General features: G+C 39.4%; 1 protein-coding gene across 2 annotated transcripts in view; it reads right to left on the bottom strand.

Moving 5' to 3' along the window:
• DOP1B (DOP1 leucine zipper like protein B) overlaps window positions 1-19,919 on the bottom strand; it is an 88,430-nt gene that overhangs the window by 56,371 nt on the left and 12,140 nt on the right. For both annotated transcript variants that reach the window (XM_045002436.1, XM_045002437.1), the window contains exons 3-7: window positions 8,837-9,018; window positions 8,577-8,747; window positions 4,200-4,389; window positions 2,919-3,017; window positions 1,616-1,739 (exon numbers count right to left, since the gene is read on the bottom strand). In XM_045002436.1, the coding sequence (XP_044858371.1) occupies window positions 1,616-1,739; window positions 2,919-3,017; window positions 4,200-4,389; window positions 8,577-8,747; window positions 8,837-9,018 (766 nt within the window). The remainder of the gene's footprint in view (window positions 1-1,615; window positions 1,740-2,918; window positions 3,018-4,199; window positions 4,390-8,576; window positions 8,748-8,836; window positions 9,019-19,919) is intronic.

Genomic DNA, 19,919 nt, shown 5'->3' with positions numbered 1-19,919 from the left:
TTTTAGCATTGCCAGTGTAGACTAGCCCTCTGTCTATATCCATCTGTTGTCTCTTGCCCTATACTTAGATTGTAAGCTGCTTGGAGCGGGCACCATCTTTTAGCTCTGTCTTTGTACAGTGCTTAGCACAATGGGATCCTGGTGATTATGGTTGTACATGTATCACCATCAACAGCTAATCAAATCCCTCCCAATGGTGTCAGCCTGACACATCCTTCTGGAAGTGAAAGACAGAGATAGATACCTTTAGAGCCTATCAAAGTAGTCGTCATCGCCTCCCTCCCCACAGAGATTAAGCAACTGGATAGAATTCTGGCTCCATGAGATCAATGGGCGTATTGCTACTGACTGCACCAGGGCCAAGATTTCATCATGCTATTTTCTGTGCCTCTCCCAAAATCCTGACACCCTTGTGAGTTATGACTGAAGCTCTAGATCCAATATCAGTTCTCTGCAGGACAAAGCATTGCACTAGCAATAAGAACATAAGAACAGCCATACTAGGTCAGACCAAAGGTCCATCTAGCCAGGTATCTGTCTTCCAACAGTGGCCAATTCCAGGTGCCCCAGAGGGGAAGAACAGAACAAGAAGTCATCAAGTGATCCATTTACTCTTGCCCATTCCCAGCTTCTGACAAAGAGAGGCTAGGGACACCATTCCTGCCCATCCTGGATAATAGCCATTGATGGACCTATCCTCCATGAATTTATCTAGTTCTTTTTTGAACCCTGTTATAGTCTTGGCCTTCACAGCATCCTCTGGCAAGGAGTTCCACAGGTTGACTGTGCATTGTGTGAAGAAATACTTCCTTTTGTTTTAAACCTGCTGCCTATTAATTTCATTTGGTGACCTCTAGTTCTTGTGTTATGAGGAGTAAATAGCATTTCTTTGTTTACTTTCCTCACACTAGTCATGATTTAATAGACCTCATATCCTCCCTTAGTCGTCTCTTTTCCAACATGAAAAGTCCCTATTTTATTAATCTCTCCTCATATGGAGAGGAGAGACAACCAAGCCAGCCTGGTATTAAGGAGTCTTATAAATGGAAGACTAACTTGGTAATTATTGTTATCAGTTTGTTACTCAAACTGTTATATTCAAACTATGTTATCACTGTTGTAATTTTAATTGGGATAAGATTTTGATTCCGATTCACTACTTTAAATCAACCCTTGTTCTATTTGACAGCAGCTCACATACTACATACAGTTTAAGAATCGCATCTGTACAGAATTGTAGAAACACTTAAAAGCTATGGTATGTAAATCGAAATTCACAGATTATGAAGAACAATAATTTCCGCTTCAAAATTCAGGCATGTTTGTTCTCTGACTTAAGTTATCGCCCAAACTTGTTATACACATTCCGAGACTGAATTGTGATGAGGGATATCAAGTATTTGTTAGAGACACTAAGATTTAAGAAGGCAGAATTTATTTATCAACTGAAACAATATTGGCTTAACAGAATTCTCAATTGCAAAAAAGAGAATTGTCATTTAGGAACAGAATGAAGAGACTTCTATTATTTATCTCTGGAAAAGTATATTCAAATGTAGTGGACAAAGTACAAATTAGATATTTAAACTTAATGTCACCACATATTGCACAGTACCTAGCAACCACGCATATAATCTTCTATTTAGTGACATGTCTCTCCTCAAGACTGTCTGTGTAGCTGCTGAGAGAATATGGACTACATCAGACCTGAGCAGTGGAATAGCACTTTCATTGTAGTCCTAGACAAAGAATAAAGACAGTTAGCTGTAGGTGAACTGTAAAATTCACAATTAACTAATTTCTAATGGCTACCAGTATCAGATATAATACTGACAAAGATGTGTTAATAGATCTAGCCTACTAAAGGAGAACAGGGACAAACCATCAACAACTTGCAATTTAAAAATCTCAGTAGAAACTGATCCTCTGAAGTCTTCCTTTAAAATTGTGTGGCCATTTTCAATTTTTTATTGCATAACCACAATTAAGATATCAAGCCTAATTAAGAATTAACCAATTTTGTTACTCATCAACAAATTAAATTAGCTAACATCTTCAACACTAGGATGATGCTAGGAGACAAACTAGCAAAAAGTAATAGGGGAAAAAATCTATTTAATGATGCACCAAGTATTTGATTTTGCAAATACTGTGTAAATATTTTACTTTAGTCCTGACAACCCCAACCACTTAAGAACTCTTAGCTGGGAAAAATAAAAATACAGTTAATTTCCTATACATAGTTGCTCAGGCCTGAGCTCTTCACATTTTGTTAGCAACCCCTAAGTGTGTGTTTAAGAACACCAGCGGTGTCTTAGGTCTAACGGATGGCAATCACTACGTGCGACTTTGGCGAAACAAAGTGGATGCCTGACCTTGCTGAAGTCCACAGCCAAACTAGTGACTGCAAATGGTGCAGGATTAGACCCCAAGGATGTGTCTACATGGGGAAGGGAAGAAAGGGAAACAAAAACAAAAAGACTCCACATGCCTGCAGCAGCAACTCTCAGAGCCCAGGTCTACAGATTTGTGCTTGCGGACCTCATACTATGGCACCAAAAATAATCACGTAGATATTCCAGCCTGGGCTGGAGCTCAGGGTCTGAAACCCACTCCTCTCCCCAGGCTTCAGAACCCAAAGTCCAACCCAAGCAGAAATGTCTATATGGCTATTTTTGTGGCCACAGTGTAAAGCACCATGAGGTCGAGTCTGTAGAACTGAGCTCTGAGACTTGCTTCTGAAGGTTTTGGTTTTTTTTGTGGGTCATATAGACATATCCTTAGAAAGAGAAAATAACTTTTGTGTAGTCACAGGAATATCTAGATTATGTAAGACCCTACAAGAATCTTCCCTCAGTAAGATCTTATCCTTCCGCCAATAAAATGTAATCATAATGACATTCAAATAATGCTCTTACCAAAGATGTATAAAATGGGAAAAAGAAGAGAAGCACTTCCAAAGTGTTTCTTTGCACAAGAACATTTGAATCCAATACTGATACACACAAAGATTTTACCTGTAATTTGAGAAAGAAACATAATACCATTTTATTTATATTCATAATCATTACCTGTTATAAATATTGTTGATAGCTATTAAATATTTTAATTATTTATTTTATCTTCCAATAGGAATACCAACATCAGTACCTTTACTTGGTGTGACATTATAGGATTAAAATGTGACCATGTATATATCAGTGTTGCTACCCCTGTTATACAATTGCAACAAATCTTGTACGAAGCATGTCATGTAAAGTGTCAATGGAAAAGTTGTGATTTGCTGAATAGGATTATCCTGTTTGTATGCTTTTATCTTTTTTGTACTTGAAGTTATGAGTACACCTCTACCCCGATATAATGTGACCTGTTACAACATGAATTCGGATATAACATGGTAAAGCAGTGCTCCGGAGGGGCGGGGCTGCGCACTCCGGCGGATCAAAGCAAGTTTGTTATAACGCGGTTTCACCTATAATGTGGTAAGATTTTTTGGTTCCCGAGGACAGCGTTATATCAGGGTTTATAGAGGTGTATTGACTATATACCTATATGTCAAATGTGTCTGCTCCTGTGATAACTAAATTAGTTTACATCTAGGCTAGCTAGCACAGTGTGAATGGACCATTCAAGTTTATGGCCCATCAACTAACACAATGGGCCATGGAAGAAGCTTATCCCTGCAGGATGGGCCTTCCGGTTGCAGAGGATAGTCTTTTCACTAAAGTGTAAGAATGCATTGGATCTCACCCCACCTCTCCTTTTTTGTTTTTTATAGTGTATAAAATGGATACTGATTTTGAACTGTTTGTGTACAATGCCTAACACAATAGGGCCTCAATTCTGATTGGAGTCTTTGAGCACTACTGCAATACAACTAAACAACAGGGTTAAATCAGTTTTACTGTAACAAGGCAACACTATCCATTCTTTATTTGTATCACTGACCATGTTTTTTTAAAGGATCTATTTGCCATTCTACATATTGGTCAAAGTTTGCAAGAGTTATTTTTCATTATTACTACTTCAGTTGAGATTCTCCACTCATTGAACAAATTTTGAATTAGACATTTCATTCTCTTACTGATGCTCTTTAAAAAGATTGGGACTTTAATTTGTACGGAGAAGGATACTGTTTTCCAGTTTGTGTCAGCATTATGGTAGTTGAGAATATCCCACTACCAATGTAATGAACTTACTGTGAGCTTATAATCAGTTCCCAGCATGTACTTCTGCTGTTTTCCAGACAACTCTCTGTTGATATGACTCACAACAAATAGAGAAGCAGGAAGTCTTATAGAAGGGCTGACCAGAACACTCCCCCAGATAGCAGCATAGAACACTTCTTGGCCTGTTAGTACAGACAGCTTCACAAGCAAAGCATCTGTTCTGCATGGGGAAAAAATATATATATATTATAAAGATTTACCTTTCCATGTAAAATATGTTAATTCCATTGAACTCTGTCACTGACTTCAAGTGCAATACTTTCACTTTGTCAATACCGTGTAGCTCAAGGGTGGGCAAACTACGGCCCGCGGGCTGGATCTGGCCCCTCAGGGCTTGTATCTGGCCCACGGGTTTGCCCCCCCACAGCTCCCATTGGCCGGGAATGGGGAACCGCGGCCAATGGGAGCTTTGGGGGAGGTACCTGGAGGCACTGCAAGGGCAGTGCACGCAGAGCCCTCCTCCCCCACTCCCCCAGGGGCATCAGCGCTTCCTGGAACAGCGTAGGGCCGGGGCCGGCAGGGAGCCTAGCCTGGCCTCGGTGTGCACTGCTGCCACCCTGGAGCCGCTTTAGGTAAGCGGTGCCGGGCCGGAGCTCGAACCCCTCCTGCACCCCGCCCCCCAACTCCCTGCCCTAAGCCCCCTGCCTGCACCCTGCCCCCAACTCCCTGCTCTGAGCCCCTTCGTGCACCCCACACCCCTCCTGCAACCCAACCCTCTGCCCTGAGCTCCCTGCTGCACCCTGCACCCCAACAATCTGCCCTGAGCTCCTTGCTGCACCCCTCCTGCACCCCAACCCTCTGCCCTGAGCTCCCTGCTGCACCCCAACCCCTGCCAAGCCCCCTCATACACCCTGCACCCCTACTCTGCCCCAATCCCTTGCTCTGAGCCCCTTCCTGCACAGCGCACCCCCTCCCACACCCCAACCCCCTGCCCTGCATACAATTTGCCCACCCAGATGTGGCCCTCGGCCCAAAAAGTTTGCCCACCCCTGGTGTAGCTTTTTTAATGTCCATTTTCAATATCCTCCCTTTATTTGCATTTTCAATGTTACCCTTTCCAAGATGATTTTGCCATAATGGCAAGTGCTAGAATGAATCTTACCATTGTGCGCACTCAATGGAACAATGTTCGTTTGCCCACTTTGGCAACTTCTCCAGCAACTACCCGTTTTGCATAGATGTCACACAAACTAACTGGACAGTAAATAATGCAGTAGTTTCTGGTAGCTAATTACTGAACCAATTGGACTGAAAGAATCTCATGCATACTATGTAAGGACTTGCACAGAATGATGATGATTTTTAGCTGTGTGTTAAGTCACTTTGTTTCAGTGAAACACACATGCATTTCAGTATCAGAGGGGTAGCCATTTTAGTCTGGATCTGTAAAAGCAGCAAAGAGTCCTGTGGCGCCTTATAGACTAACAGACGTTTTGCAGCATGAGCTTTCGATGTGCATCCAACAAAGTGGGTATTCACCCACGAAAGCTCATGCTCCAATATGTCTGTTAGTCTATAAGGCGCCACAGGACTCTTTGCTGCTAATGCATTTCAGTGTTTGCTCAGTAGCTCATCTCTGCACTAATGCAATATAAATACTTTAACTTTTCATCGGTTGTTATGAAATTTGTACAGTGTACACTTTAATACAACATATTAGGTGATCAGGTTCACCTAATAGAACATATTAGGTGATACCTATAGTAGCTAAATTTAAAATATTATTTTAAACATCTAAAAACTTAGTGATAATTATGTAGAGTTTAGCCTAAAGGATCATCACATTCCCTTGCCTGAGGACGAAAAAGTTGTATGTGAAAGCCTTGACACAGATAGGACAATATCCTGAACAAACATTATAGAATAAAGATAAACTTTATTGAATTAAATTAACCCTTTCTGAAATAAGTTTAATGCCTTTGGGGGTCCATTGTATTAAAAAGGCAATTGTTTATATGTTATTGTGGAATTGTATGCCACTCCTCTCAGAGTCTTGACTAATGAAATCTTTGAGAAGTAGTTAAAACTTCAACTTGTGGGACAGTAAGCATGAAGTAGATTTTCTAGCAAATACTTGAGGTGAGGGCAATGCAAGTGACCCATTCCTGAGTCCATTCTTTTGAAGCTTTGCTTTGACCAGAAATCCACTGTCTGGCTGACAACCTATTAATGGTCTCTTCAAAAGGCCCAAATGGGATAAACAAGTGCCTCACAGTCTCATTAGGGTTCTTGTTTCGGGCAAAAGGATGTTATGATCTTGAAACCACAGGAACACTCAATGTGGGATTTTGAAGGACTGCAGGGGCATATGTTGGAGTTGAGATGAGGGATTTCTAGTAAGCTTATTAGCATTTGGGTGGGTTTTTTTATTATTGTTTAAAATTAGATGTCTCTGTAATGCTTTTACCTTAAGACTAAAATGTTCTTGCTTAGAAGAGCCGTGTTGAAACCTTATGTCTGTGGCAATTTCACTGTGTATCATCAAAAGAAGCCTGCTTAGGCAGCCTGTCTTTTGTGGAGGATTTCACAGTATAGTCAGGGGACTGTGAAGTGTGGAAATCCCTTAGTCAGAAAGAGGTATGTATGTGTCTTTACCCAAACGAGGCAATCTCTGGGGAGCTGAAGGCCTAAGGGGATGCCCTGCTGGACCACAGAGGGGGAATACAGATGCAGTTGCCCAGAACTGTGTCAAGCTTCTTCCATCTTTAATTTCCAATTGTCTGCAATAATACTGCATGTAGAATGTAAAGCTTGGTTCTACTCTAACAACCTGATTCCAGTGTAAGAAACGTGATTCCAGTGTACATTCAGTTAGCTAGCTTACTTTAAATGACCACAAAATTTTCACTCTCAAAAACTGCTAATCCTGTGCAACCAATGTAGCTATGAGTATGTGAGCTTGTATTCTAGTTCCCACACCACAGAATTATTAACTACATTCTGATTGTAGAAGATGTATTACTGCTGAAGCGGCGGCCAGCACATCCCACACTGGCTTGGAGTGGTGAACCGTGGCCAGTGGGAGCCACGGTCGGCCAAACCTGTGGACGCGGCAGGTAAACAAACTGGCCCAGCCCGCCAGGGTGCTTACCCTGGCGGGTCACGGGCCAAAGGTTGCCAATCCCTGGTATAAACCAAACACACACACACACACACACACACCCACACCCACACACACACACCCCTTTTCAACTCACTCTTTTGTGCAGTAGTTGTAGAAGAGGCAACACTTATACTTATCCATCTGCCTAACAGCCGGTAACTCAGCAATTAAAAGCTAGTTACCAGTCACTAAACAAATGCAGCTTATTCTTGTTCACTCACAACAGCAGATGCTAACTGTCAATGTAAATAAAGCTTTTTCTATGTCTTCATGACTTGAGACTGTTTTACAAAGAAACATTACATGAAGCTAAACAAAACATTTACAACTAAACTCAATTCCACCCTTTTTGGGAAGGAGAACGGAATGCATCAATCTGGAAAGCACATACATACTGTATATGACAAACATTTAGTCACTGTCTACGTATAGAGAGTATTCAGTGAAATATAATCCAAGTTATCTAGTGGCGTAATTCCTGCAATAGATTGTTGCAGCTATTACTTGATGGAAGTACAATCATTACATAACCAAAAGCCTAGTGACTAAGTGTACTGCAACAGGACCTCTTCAACAAGGTATCTAGCATGCATTGCTACAAAGTGTGTTGAACTTTGTTAAACCTGACCACACTAGCTGGTCATTTTCAATACTGCATTAAGGGGCTTTGGATGAAAAAGGCATTTTTGATATTGAATTTTAAAAGTGGTACATTTACTAGTGCAGCCACGACCACAAGGTGGTCTTCTAGTATAGAATGCTTGCAATCTAGATATGTACAGAAAACAGGAACTTCCCTCTATCAAAAGATTTAAGGAGTGGAAAAAACACAGGCTTAGTTTAGTCTGTCAAAAGATCTCCTCAATGCCCCAAGTATTCAGAACTTTTGAAAGGAGAGCTGTGTTGCTTTCTAAATATGGTGGATGACTCAATAATTTGACTTAATGCAACTTTCCCTCCAAAGTTTAACTTTTCAATTTCTTCTTATCCTTGCATTTCTTTTCTCCCTTATCCCTCCCCACATCCCCTTGCATTCATGCATCTGTCTTTCTTCTGTTCCCTTCCAACTTCAAGTATTTTTCCCTTTCCATCACATCACTCAGTAGCCCTCCATTAGACATCCTCCCTCTGGATGAGGATTTCTAGATATGGATTCCTTCAAAATAAATAAATAAAAAATCAATAAATAGGGAAGTGACTGAGTATTGCATTTTATATTTCTAAAGTAACAAAAGCAATTCCACCTGTCATAAATTTCTGACCCCTCCTCCAATCCAGGCAGCAGTCCAATTACAAAGGCTTGAAGACTTGGCAAGAGGGACTTCTGCAGAGGAAGAAAATATTTCTCGTACAGACCGAGGAGAATAGGCCTCACTGACATTGCTGCATTTGCTAGCAGGGGAAACAAGCCAGAGCTTTAAAAAAAGAAAAAGAAAGATTCGGTCATTTTAAAAAAATAATCTATTATGAAATTTTAAGCCTGAGTTTTCAAAGAGCAATTTACCTGTAGAGGAATAAGTCTTTGGCAAGCCATTTTGTCCCAATGATTTTAAAAATGATTTCATAGGTCTCTAGTGCTTTTAAATGCACTCCACTAGGTAAAGCTGGATGTAAGCACTGAGATAATCTCTTACTGATAATCAGACGTCTTGGCAAGAGGGAGTACTTCAGGTTACTTTGAAGAGCCTGTACAAACAGTGGGGATGGGAGAGAAGGAAGGAACAAAAGGTTATTGTACATGCATAACATCCAACATTAATCAGTCAAGACTTTAACTGAAATAAGGTTTTGTGACAGAAAATTTACTTAGTAGAATTAAATAAGGCATTCAAGAGTTTTCTTCCACAAATGCATAATATTACATTAACAGAGCGGAGATCACTAGACTTGAAGAATTGGTGTGGAAATTCTTTTCTTTGGAGGATGGAAGACTGAAGTCAAAGACTGAGGGTAAATGGGATAGGAATTGAGGAACAGAAGGAAGAAATTCTATCAGCATTCAGGGGCTGGGAAAGGAGGGAAGAGTTCAGTAGTAACAGAATCTTTCCTTCTTGCACACAACCTGTAAGCTTTTATTTTTTTCATTTCACATATAACGATGGCTGATTTTGATATCTCCTACTGGACAATAAAATGTAAGAAGCATGGCAATGTTTAAAGAACATGGACTACAACAATCCTTACTATCTCTAGGCCCAAGACTGAAACTACAGTAAAAGTGAAGATTCTCAGAGCAGCTCCATGTAAACATACTGAAAAACTGATTATGATTTAAAAAACAATTTAGCTGGGAAACAATACACACAAAAGTGACATCTGCTATGTAGAGGACTCATTACAAATCTAAATCCAAGTATTATCTCTTCTATCCATGACATAATAAAACTTTGCATATAAAATTACGGTAGAACACATTTATGGAGCTAATGCCTATAGCAGGAAGGTACAAGGACTGCCTGAATGCTGGACTTTGGTTGGTACACCTTCACAATCTTAACTAAACGGCTCACACCCCCTAAATATATACTTAAATTGTTTACTCTAAACGTTCTAACTCATCAGGAGAAAGAAAATATCTAGGCTGTAAATACTTTTTTCCTCTTGCTCTGACTTATTCAAATCAAGACAAATACCATAATATTCTACCAGTTAAATTAACAATTAAGTTATTTATTGACTAGTCATGAATGACACTATTCACTATTTAGTAAAATCATGAAACAACTTGAGGTATTGCAAAAATAATGTCATATTATATAGTATGTGTCCCTTGTACAAATTTACTTTCTAATGACTGCAAGTAATCTCCCCTAGCAGAATAGGACACTTAAAAAGCACCAGGAATAATAAAAGTGAAAATACTCTTGGCATCAGCAAAAGCTCGGTGGAGAAAGGGTGCGTAACTAATTCTCCTGCACAATAGCAAGTCTGTAATCGTTTTGTCTCTTTTGAAATTTGGACAAACATGAACAACTAGTCTCCATTCTCCTAAATCCACGAGCTATGCTCCCATTCCTCAATCACAGAGCACCTGTGTGAGAGTTTTGCTCAGCGAGTGAGCTCTCATAAGGGCTTTTCCATTTGAATCATAGCTTCACATGCAGGCAGCTTAATTCACAGCTTCTTAATGAGTAATCCTACACCAAGCATAGAATCATAGAAATGTATGGCTGGAAGGGACCACAAGAGGTCAGAAAGTCCAGACTTCTGTGCTGAGGAGCAAGTAAACCTAGACCATCCCTGAAAGGCGGCTAACCTGTTCTTAAAAACCTCCAATGATGGGGATTCCACAACCTCCCTTGGAAGCCTAATCCAGAGCTTAAACTATCCTTATAGTTAGAAAGTTTTTCCAATATCTAACCTAAAACTCCCTTGATGCACATTAAGCCCATTACTTCTTGTCCTGCCTTCTGTGGACATGGAGAACAATTGACCAGTCCTGATCACAACAGTCCTTAATATATCTGAAGACTTACCAGATCCCCACTTTGTCTTCTTTTCTCAAGACTAAACGTGCCCAGTTTATTTTAAAACTTTTCCTCACAGGCAAACTTTTCTAAACCTTTTATAATTTTTGCTGCTTTTCTCTGAACTCTCCAATTTGTCCACATCCTTTCTAAAGTGGACACACTACTCCAGCTGAGGCCTCCCCAGTGCTGAGTACAACAGGACAGTTATCTCCCTGTCCCCAATGTTTTATATACGACACCTGTTAATACACGGCAGAATGATAACAGTTGTGTCACATTGTTGATTCATTCAATTTGTGATTTACTATAATTTCCAGATCCTTTTCAGCAGTACTATAGCCAAGCCAGTTATTCTCTATTTTATAATTGTGCATTTGACTTTTTCCTTCCAAGTGTAGTACTTTACACTTTTTTTTTTTTTTTACTGAATTTCACCTTGGTGATTTCAGACCAATTCTCCAATTTGCTAAAGTTGTTTTAAGTTCTAATCCTGTCCTCCAAAGAGCTTGAAACCTCTTCTCAGCTCGGTAAATTCTAGAAGTCTATTCTCCACTCTATTATGCATGTCATTAAATGAAAATACTGCATAGTACCAGACCCAGAACTAACCCCTGTGGGGCTCCACTAAATACATCCTCCCAGTTGTACGACTAGTTGAAAGACCATACTCAAAGTAGTTATCCACAGCTGGCTGTCCATCTACCTTATGGTAATTTCATCTAGATCACATTTCCCTAGCATTTCCTTAGCCTTTCCAAAATTTTATGCATGCATAAAATTATGTGCAATCATCAAGGCTTACTCCATCCAGACTTCCTTTCACCAAACTGGAAGAATTCTGAGATTAATTAAATTATTTTTTTGAAAATGAATTAAGGTCTTCAGGGTTTTTTTGGCGTGGTGGGGGAAGATTGTTTTTAAATCTTTTCCTCATTAGCAAGTTGCATCCTAATACTCTACTCAAGATGGACATTAGAAAGCAAAATTAGATGAAAATACATGTATTGCAGGTTAAGACTACCACTGGTTTTCCAGCAGATACAAAATGACTTTATATCAGACTGCAGAATACATTAGAATATTATTGAAGCACCCGTCACAGTTTCATTAAAAAAGGCTGAATTGTCTTAAACTTAAATGTTAGATTCAACCATTGTGTACCTTCCCCCAAAATTGCAGGAATTATTCTTTGATTACAGATAAGAAATTTAGCACCCTTTGTCAGGGCTTTTTTGTCCTGAACAAGTGGAATATGGTAGGCTCTTCACATTTTCCATATTGTTAAAGCTTCTTGAAATCTCATGCATAAGCAACATCTGAAGAAATTATGTTGTAATTAAGCTAAACTACTACCTACTTTATCTGTTACAATTAGAGGTTATAGACAGGGTCAGGTCAACAGCTCAGGATTTATTTACACAAAAATTGGCAGACGTGAATCTTAAGCAGATTTGGTAGAACCGGTAGGTTTTATTTGAAAGATAGGATCAATGGTCTTCTGTTTGTTTTGTTATTTTTCTTAACTGAAAGTTTATCCCTCAATATGGAGTAGCAAACTGATTTAAGAGAAATAGGCATATCTGGAATATTTGAAAAAAAGATCTGCCCTTTTATTTCTTTTCAGTTGTTTTTGGAGCCTTACTGAGCTAGAAATGATGCACGGCTGTTTTGTAGAGAGTAAACGTGTGAGGAAGAGGCAGAATTAGTCAGGAAAATGGAAAGAGTAGGTGGAGCATGAATCATTTATGCTTTACTTATTTTATATATATAGCTACTGTAGCCATGGCAAAAGAAAACAACTAATTCAAATAATGTTGGCTTATTGTTTTATAGAACTATAAACTTTACTTTAAGATAGGAAGCCAATGTTATTAATTGGACTCTAAAACATGTCCAACTATACTGGAGATCAGCTGACATGTCAGAAGTGAGAGCGACCCAGAAGCTATGAATGAACATTTTCCAACAAGTACTTAGCCGATATTCACCAAATTTGACGTCATTATTCCTAATTTGTATTGCATATGTTTGTATTCTGCAAATTAACAATTAAGTAACAAAAGCCTTGTTAAGAGTACAATAGAAAATTCCTAGTCATTTTCCACACAACTGTCTTCCACATTAACTTGTTCTAATTCAGTAACTTTACAAATTCAACAAAATAGAAAATATTACAGCAAAGATCCAAGTCTACGTTTTTGTCGTAGCCTATACTTTACTTTGCTTAATGATAGATTATGTGTTTGAGTAGATTTACATTAGTTGCACTGTGTGGGATCCAACAGTATGCCCAGTAAAAGTTGGTCAGATTATGTATGTCATTAGGAAGTGCAGTCTTGAACAAGATTCAAGGGACATTTTTAGTAAAAGGTTACTATTTCAAAATAAATGTAATTGTTCTTATCAGACCTCAAACCTCTTTTCTGCCATGATGCCTACAAAAAGCAAACCATCTGCCTAAACACTGTCAAGTTATGTGGCTACTGTTCTTCACGCTGAACACTGTCATTGAAATTGTTTCCTTGTGATCCTCCATGTGGTTTTTTTTTAATCTACCCATTACTTACAGCATTACACTTAGACCATAATTTCTTCGGGGCAGAAGTGTGGCTCTGTTATGTTTCTACAGTGGCTAGCACAGTGGGGTCCCAGGCTCAAAGCATAATCATCATTATAATACTCAATTTTGGGGGCAGGCATGAAAAGGAGGAAAGTGTGTAACTGGAACAAATATGCTACACCACAGTTAAGTACTCTTTACTAAAATAAGTTAACACTTAACTGTGGTGTTTGGGAATTTTAATGTCGCAAAGCATGGCTCACAGTACGCATCCCTGACTATCTAATACTACTTGGGACTCTGAACAGGAAAAGTGCTTTACAAACATTACCTACTACATCCTTATAACAGTCAAATGAGGCATGTAAATTAACTTCATGAGGCAGATGGAGAGGCTAAGCAGAGAGGTTAAAGGCCTGATTTTCAGAGGCATTTAGCGCTTACAACTCCCTGTGAATTCAATAAAAGCTCTGGGTGCTCAGCACTGTTGAATCCAAAAGCCATAGATCCGGGATTACAATTGAATTAACGATTAACTAAAATTGTGATAGCACCCACACCACCATACATGCTGTAAAATGAGTTTTGTCTGATCTACTGATTGTATATTGATTAAATTACTGATTTAGTTTCCCCATTTAGCACTCTGAAATTTGGTAGGTTCTTGTCCCCAGATCAGATCCAGCATTATCAGAATTACTGCTCAGTTGGGATCTCCAATGTGCATGGTTGCAACACTCTCTCACTTAGCACACCACACTATAGTTATAGTTTTATTAATACACTTAGCAAGTTCACACACATCAACCCAGCAAGGCAGGTAGAGGTAATACAGAACGAGCAGAGCATCCCAATACTTACACCATCCCTTGCAAAAAACAAACAAAAAAAACCCTGAAGCGTTAGTTATCTTCCCCCTCACCGTCACCACTGGTAGTCATCCCGACCTTTCCCAAGAGCTACATCTCTCCCTTCCCCGGCACACAGGCTGGGATACAATTTTTATGATGTGTTACACACTGATGCCACGATGCCCAATACATATTCAGTAGGGGGTTTCAGCCTCTTTTCCTTATTTGTAGTTTCTCACCCTACTAATGTTGGCATGCCCTTTCCCCATAGGTTATTAATCCTTTTACCTAAAGCTTATTAGCACATACATCAATTAGTTACCATGGCATCCTTGTGGTCAGAGGTCCCTAACTAAAAATAGCCCAAGCAGTTATAAACTACCACCTCAGTGATTACCTACTAGCAGTTTAGTCATTACAGCAGTCTCTCTCTTGATACTTTTTATCTAGGGTTAGTCTTGGTTAGCTACTTATACTAAGGTTTTCTGGGGCCTTATGCCTTAGTTTGACTAAGATATTGTCTTACAGGCCTTGAGCCTTGTAGGTTCATTGCATTATTGCCTTAATTTACACCTTACCTAGCAAATACCTATACTAGTCACTGCCCTGAACAACTTCCTCCTGGTTCCTAGTACAACACTTGCAATAGACTATACCTCTCTTTCTCCATAGCTTTAGGAATTATGATATAGTTTGCCAAGTATTTTTCTGATTCTCATGAGTCAGTGCAATCTGACTGCAGTTCCTTCAGCTACATAGTTGCTTATGCTCACTTAGGATACATTTTTTCCAGCTCCTTTCCAAGTAAGTGATTTAACTAGGGGGTGACAAGAATGTTAAACATCAAACATGTCCTTGTAGTTCAGCTTCTCAAATCAAATATTTTGCTGGCAACAAGCTTCCTAACATTCATAATAATTCTACAGAGTTTTGTTCTTACAGTTCATTGAGAAATTACCGATTCTACAAAGCTATAAAACATCTGAACTAGTCATATAGTCTTAAGAATTTTGTTCTTTCCCCACGTCCAACCCATAAAAAAAAACCCATGAAAAATAAAGTTGAACATTTTGGGCCTCTCTGCTTATTTAGCTCAATTTTTTTGTTGTGTGTTTTTCTTAAAAGTCCCCCCTCTGTGCTCAAAAAACAAAACAAAACTGCTGCTTGTAACAGTGTGTTCTATATATTAAGATGCCCTCAGTGTAAATAAATTTTCCTCGATTTCTTTGAAGATGACCTGAAAACTATTTGCCCTTTTTGGCAATACATAAAGGAGGCCTGGAATAGAAATATAATATTTTTTAAATTTATTTTTAATTTATTTAAGAGAGTACAATCCTCAATTTACATTCATGTCTTATCTACACTGATTCCCTAGGAAGACTATAGACAACTGGAGAACTAGTACAATTATGAAGCACCAAGAAAAGGAAACCCAAACAGTAGAAAGGGAATATTGGTTTGCTTGTGTTTTTGTAAACATATATTTAAAGCAAATGCTTGAAATGCAGTTAGGGGGAAATCATTGCTAAAGGATCATCATCCCAATCTTTCGATTAAGAGCTTAGAAGACTCCCACTGCTGCTCTCTTGTCCTCTAAGATCTCCAGACAAGATGATATTCCCAATATTTATAAATGTAAAGAAACTGCAACAGTACATACATCATACAGCAGCAATGAACAAAACTCCTTTTTAATGGCCAACAAAACAGAGGGAAAGGACAGAAACTTTCCTGGTTTTAAGCCTAATGGTATGAGATCTCAAATGATTTCACAGCAGCAGCTCGTTCTCTACCTCAGATTTTATCTCTCTCAATCAGGTCCTATTAATCACATCTAACCTCATTTTATTAATCTGCCCAGCCCTATAAACCCATGAGAATATTTAAATTGAAGAATAGGGAGAGATGCAAAAAAGACTCCAATATTCCTTCTGTAATGCAACACACACAACTACGTGCTTCCCCATCGGTGTTACGAATGCAAAAATCAGCCCAGATAAAAATACATACTTTATTAGTGTTCAGGGCTCTTTACTTCAACCAGTAAATATAAAACAGTTTTCAGTTATGCATAAATTTAGACATTTAATACATTTAATTTGGACAACAGTTTGCTTCCAAAAACCAATTTACTTCGCTAATATACTGTTTGGCTTCTTAAATGCAGATTACCACCATATCAACATCTTCCCTTCGTAGCTGATAGGTGAAGGTCATATACGTAAAAAGTTCTTATTCCCTAGGACTCAAAACAGAATGTTTTTCTGAAGGACAAATAATGGTCATGTACAGTACTGAACAATGAGATAAAGCGTTCTATTGTTAAACAATAGCACCACAGGTCAGTCTGACCAACTTTTGCTGAAATATAAGAACCAAGTAGGAGATGTGTTTATATCACCAGGACCCTGGTTATAATACAGAACACACTTTTTAATTTATAGCATTAGCTCCAATTAAGAATTAACAATGTACTTGTTTGAGACAGAGGCAATACATTTAAAACTTGAAGAAGTTATGATTCATCAACTGTCATTAAGGCCCAGTCTACCCTTAAAAGTTACATCAACATAGTTATGGTTCTCAGGGGTGTGAAAAAGTCACACTGAGTGCCACAGGTATGCCACCTAACCCCTGGTGTTGACACGGGTAAATCGATGGAATAATTCTTGGGGAGGTGGATTATCTACAATTGATAGAAAAACCCTTTCCGTGGATGTAGGAAGTGACTACAGCTGTGCTGCTGTAGCACCCGGAGTGCACACATGGTTTGAGAAAACAAGCGCTAACGACATTTGCTATAAAAATAGAGGACAAGAGTTTCTATGATTTTCACAGATAGTGGTGGGGAAAGAGTAAACAAGGAAAAGGAGTTTTAAAACACTTCCATGAGCTGTTTACTTGCTATTGCTGTGCAGAACAAACACCTAAAGCTAACATTACATAGCCCTGCCCACCGCATTCACGTACTGGGAATACTGATGTTCTATTTAAATAAACCATGTTTCATGATGTGATTAAAAGGAAAACTCTGACTGTTCCGAGTTTTCTTAAGCCTCTTCTTCACTGGAGGGGATGTGTTCTTAACTAGAGTTAAAATCCTGGTGAGCATAAGACAGAGTTTGTAGTTTTCATGTGAGTTAGCAGGTTGAATTACAGACAATAGAGGACTGGAGCCTCAGCGATGAAGTTTGATAGCTATGACAAGGTCCTGTATTATCCTGGAAAAACCTTACTGAATTAAGTTTAACATTATTGTATCATTTAACTTAATTGTATTAAAAATGAAATTGTCTCTGTTCCTGTGGGATTGTAGGCAACTTCTCTAGAGAGGTGGGGTATGCTAATAGAATGCCTCTGGTTATCAGCCCTTTGAAGCTTCACCTTGGGGACGGGACCCACGGTATGGCTGGATTACCTTTCAAAGCTTCAAATCGGATTCTCTAGACTAGAGATTAACTGACAAAGGAAGGCAATTGGAATAAATAATTTGAGTTTAAACTGACTCTGGGTTTTTGTTCTGATTCAGCGAGTGGACAGACTGGTCCCCAGAGGACCCCAATCCTTAGGGAAGGGTTGGAAGGACTTTGTCCTACAGACGCCACATAAGACTGGATTCTTGTTCTGAGCTGAAGCTGTGATGAACCTGAAACCACAAGAAAACCCTTAGGTGGGGTTCTGAAGGACTGCTCCTTCCAGAGCACATGCTAGAGTTAGGGCGATCACTAGTAAGCTTATTAGCATGCGTGTAGGTTCTTTTACTATTTTAAATGTTTTCTGTGTATTGCTTTTACCTTAAGAATAAAATATGCTTGCTTCAAAAGAATAGTGTGATAACTGTGTAATCACCACAGTTATAAGTTAACTGTCTCTGAAGGACCTGCTTAGGCAGACTGTCTTTTGCTGAGAACACCACAGCAAATGCAGGGGACTGTTCACCCTGGAAATACCCGTCACGAAGGAGAGCAGCACTGGTCTCCACCCAAGTACGGCAAGGGCTAGGGGGCCGGAAGCCTGAGAGTGGGTGCCCTTAGGGGACCACTAGGGGGAAACAGGTACTGCTGCCCTGAGCTGTGACAAAGGAAACAGTGGAATGCTTCCTATATAGAATTAATCTCATCTTCAAGCTATTTATGTCTTTGTCTATGATTCCCTCATCTCCCAGAGTGTGCCACAATATTGCTATAACTTGAAGAAAGTAGGCTTGCTCATCATAGCCTCCTCACGAGGATCTCACAGGAGCCAAGAGTATAGCCTAAACAGTCTCTACAAGAGCCTTTTCACAGAGTTCAGGATGGCACTATTTACTACAATGTTCTCAGAGTATGTATTTACAACCAGTCCCAGTACCTTCATATTTGGGGCTTTCAGAAATCTCTTTCCAGGAAAACTGATTCTTCCCACCTCCAACTTTTTTTAAACTTGCTTCAAAACTTATTAAATTAGAAATTCTTGTATTACAGTATTGATATTATTTCTTGAACTATAAAATACATACGATTGTGTGTTTTGGAATTTCTTCTCTTTAGAAACCATTTTAAAAAACAGTGAAATATGGAATCTTCTAACTAGATGCTTAAAAGTCTAGCCATCACTGTGATCTGAGTGCAATCAGAGTACGATGATCTTCCGTAGGCTTTAACCTTTGTCAGTTTAGTCGGAGTAGCTAACGAACACTGCAAACCAAACTTGTTCTGATGGCAGGATTAAATATGTATGTTGAGACCAGGAAGAGGTAAGCCACATGTTCTGGCACTGAAAAACTTATACCTGCTGGGGAGCAAGTGGTGGCATTACTAACTGAAAGGCTTGTGAGAGGGGATCCTGCAAGGCCAAGGAAGAGGATCTTGTTTCTGAAGTTTGCACCTTCTGTGTCTCTGATGTTCTGCCTCATTTTATGCCAGCCTTTCTGCCCCCCACGGCTCAGGTAAAAATATCACCAGTGGCCACAACAATTCCCCTCCCTTCCAAACTGATTCAGTTTTATGCATGGTAGCACATTCTAAATCTGAGGTCACTCTAGAATTGCACAATTGATAGAGGTATTAGTCATGGAGCTCACAAACGTCATAGGTTCTGTTATTGTTCCAATATACTTTACCAGGACAGAGAAAGCACCATTGCCATAGGGTGGATGGGGGGAAAATGCTAGCCAAATTCTCTGCTGCTGTCAGCTCACATGCAGAAATGTGCACATGAACAACAATCACCATCATCCACCTCCCCTGTGAAGCTTCTGCTGCTAAGCTTACCAACTGCACTCATTGGTAGTCTGGTCAGTCAGAGCCATAATCGGTTTTCCCAACGGATCTATCAAAAGTTAATGAATCAAAGAGCAGGGTGGATAAGAAACAGTGAGAACAGTTTGGCAAATTCCACAACCACAAGCCATTAGCCAGGGATTCTCTTTTTATGGCTTGTACAGAATCCAGCATATTTTGGGTTGCAACCTGAAATGGAGCCTTTGAGCATATTTCCTACTAAAAACCACCACCACCTATGCCTGACTCTCCCTGAGGACAACTCGATACAAATTTTGAGTTCTGAGAGGACACTCCAAAAGCAGAAAGCCTCTTAAAACAAAAAACAAAAAACCCAAAACACTTTCATGTTTCTTGTATAGCTTATCAGATGAACCTCAGGGTTTGGTCAGTGATCCAAATTGGAGGCCACTTGAGCATAAGGTTCCTGAGATATAGCTTT

This window comes from Mauremys mutica, chromosome 1 (assembly GCF_020497125.1).
Source record: "Mauremys mutica isolate MM-2020 ecotype Southern chromosome 1, ASM2049712v1, whole genome shotgun sequence".
NCBI lineage: Eukaryota > Metazoa > Chordata > Testudines > Geoemydidae > Mauremys > Mauremys mutica.
This window is presented reverse-complemented; position numbering and strand designations above follow the sequence as displayed.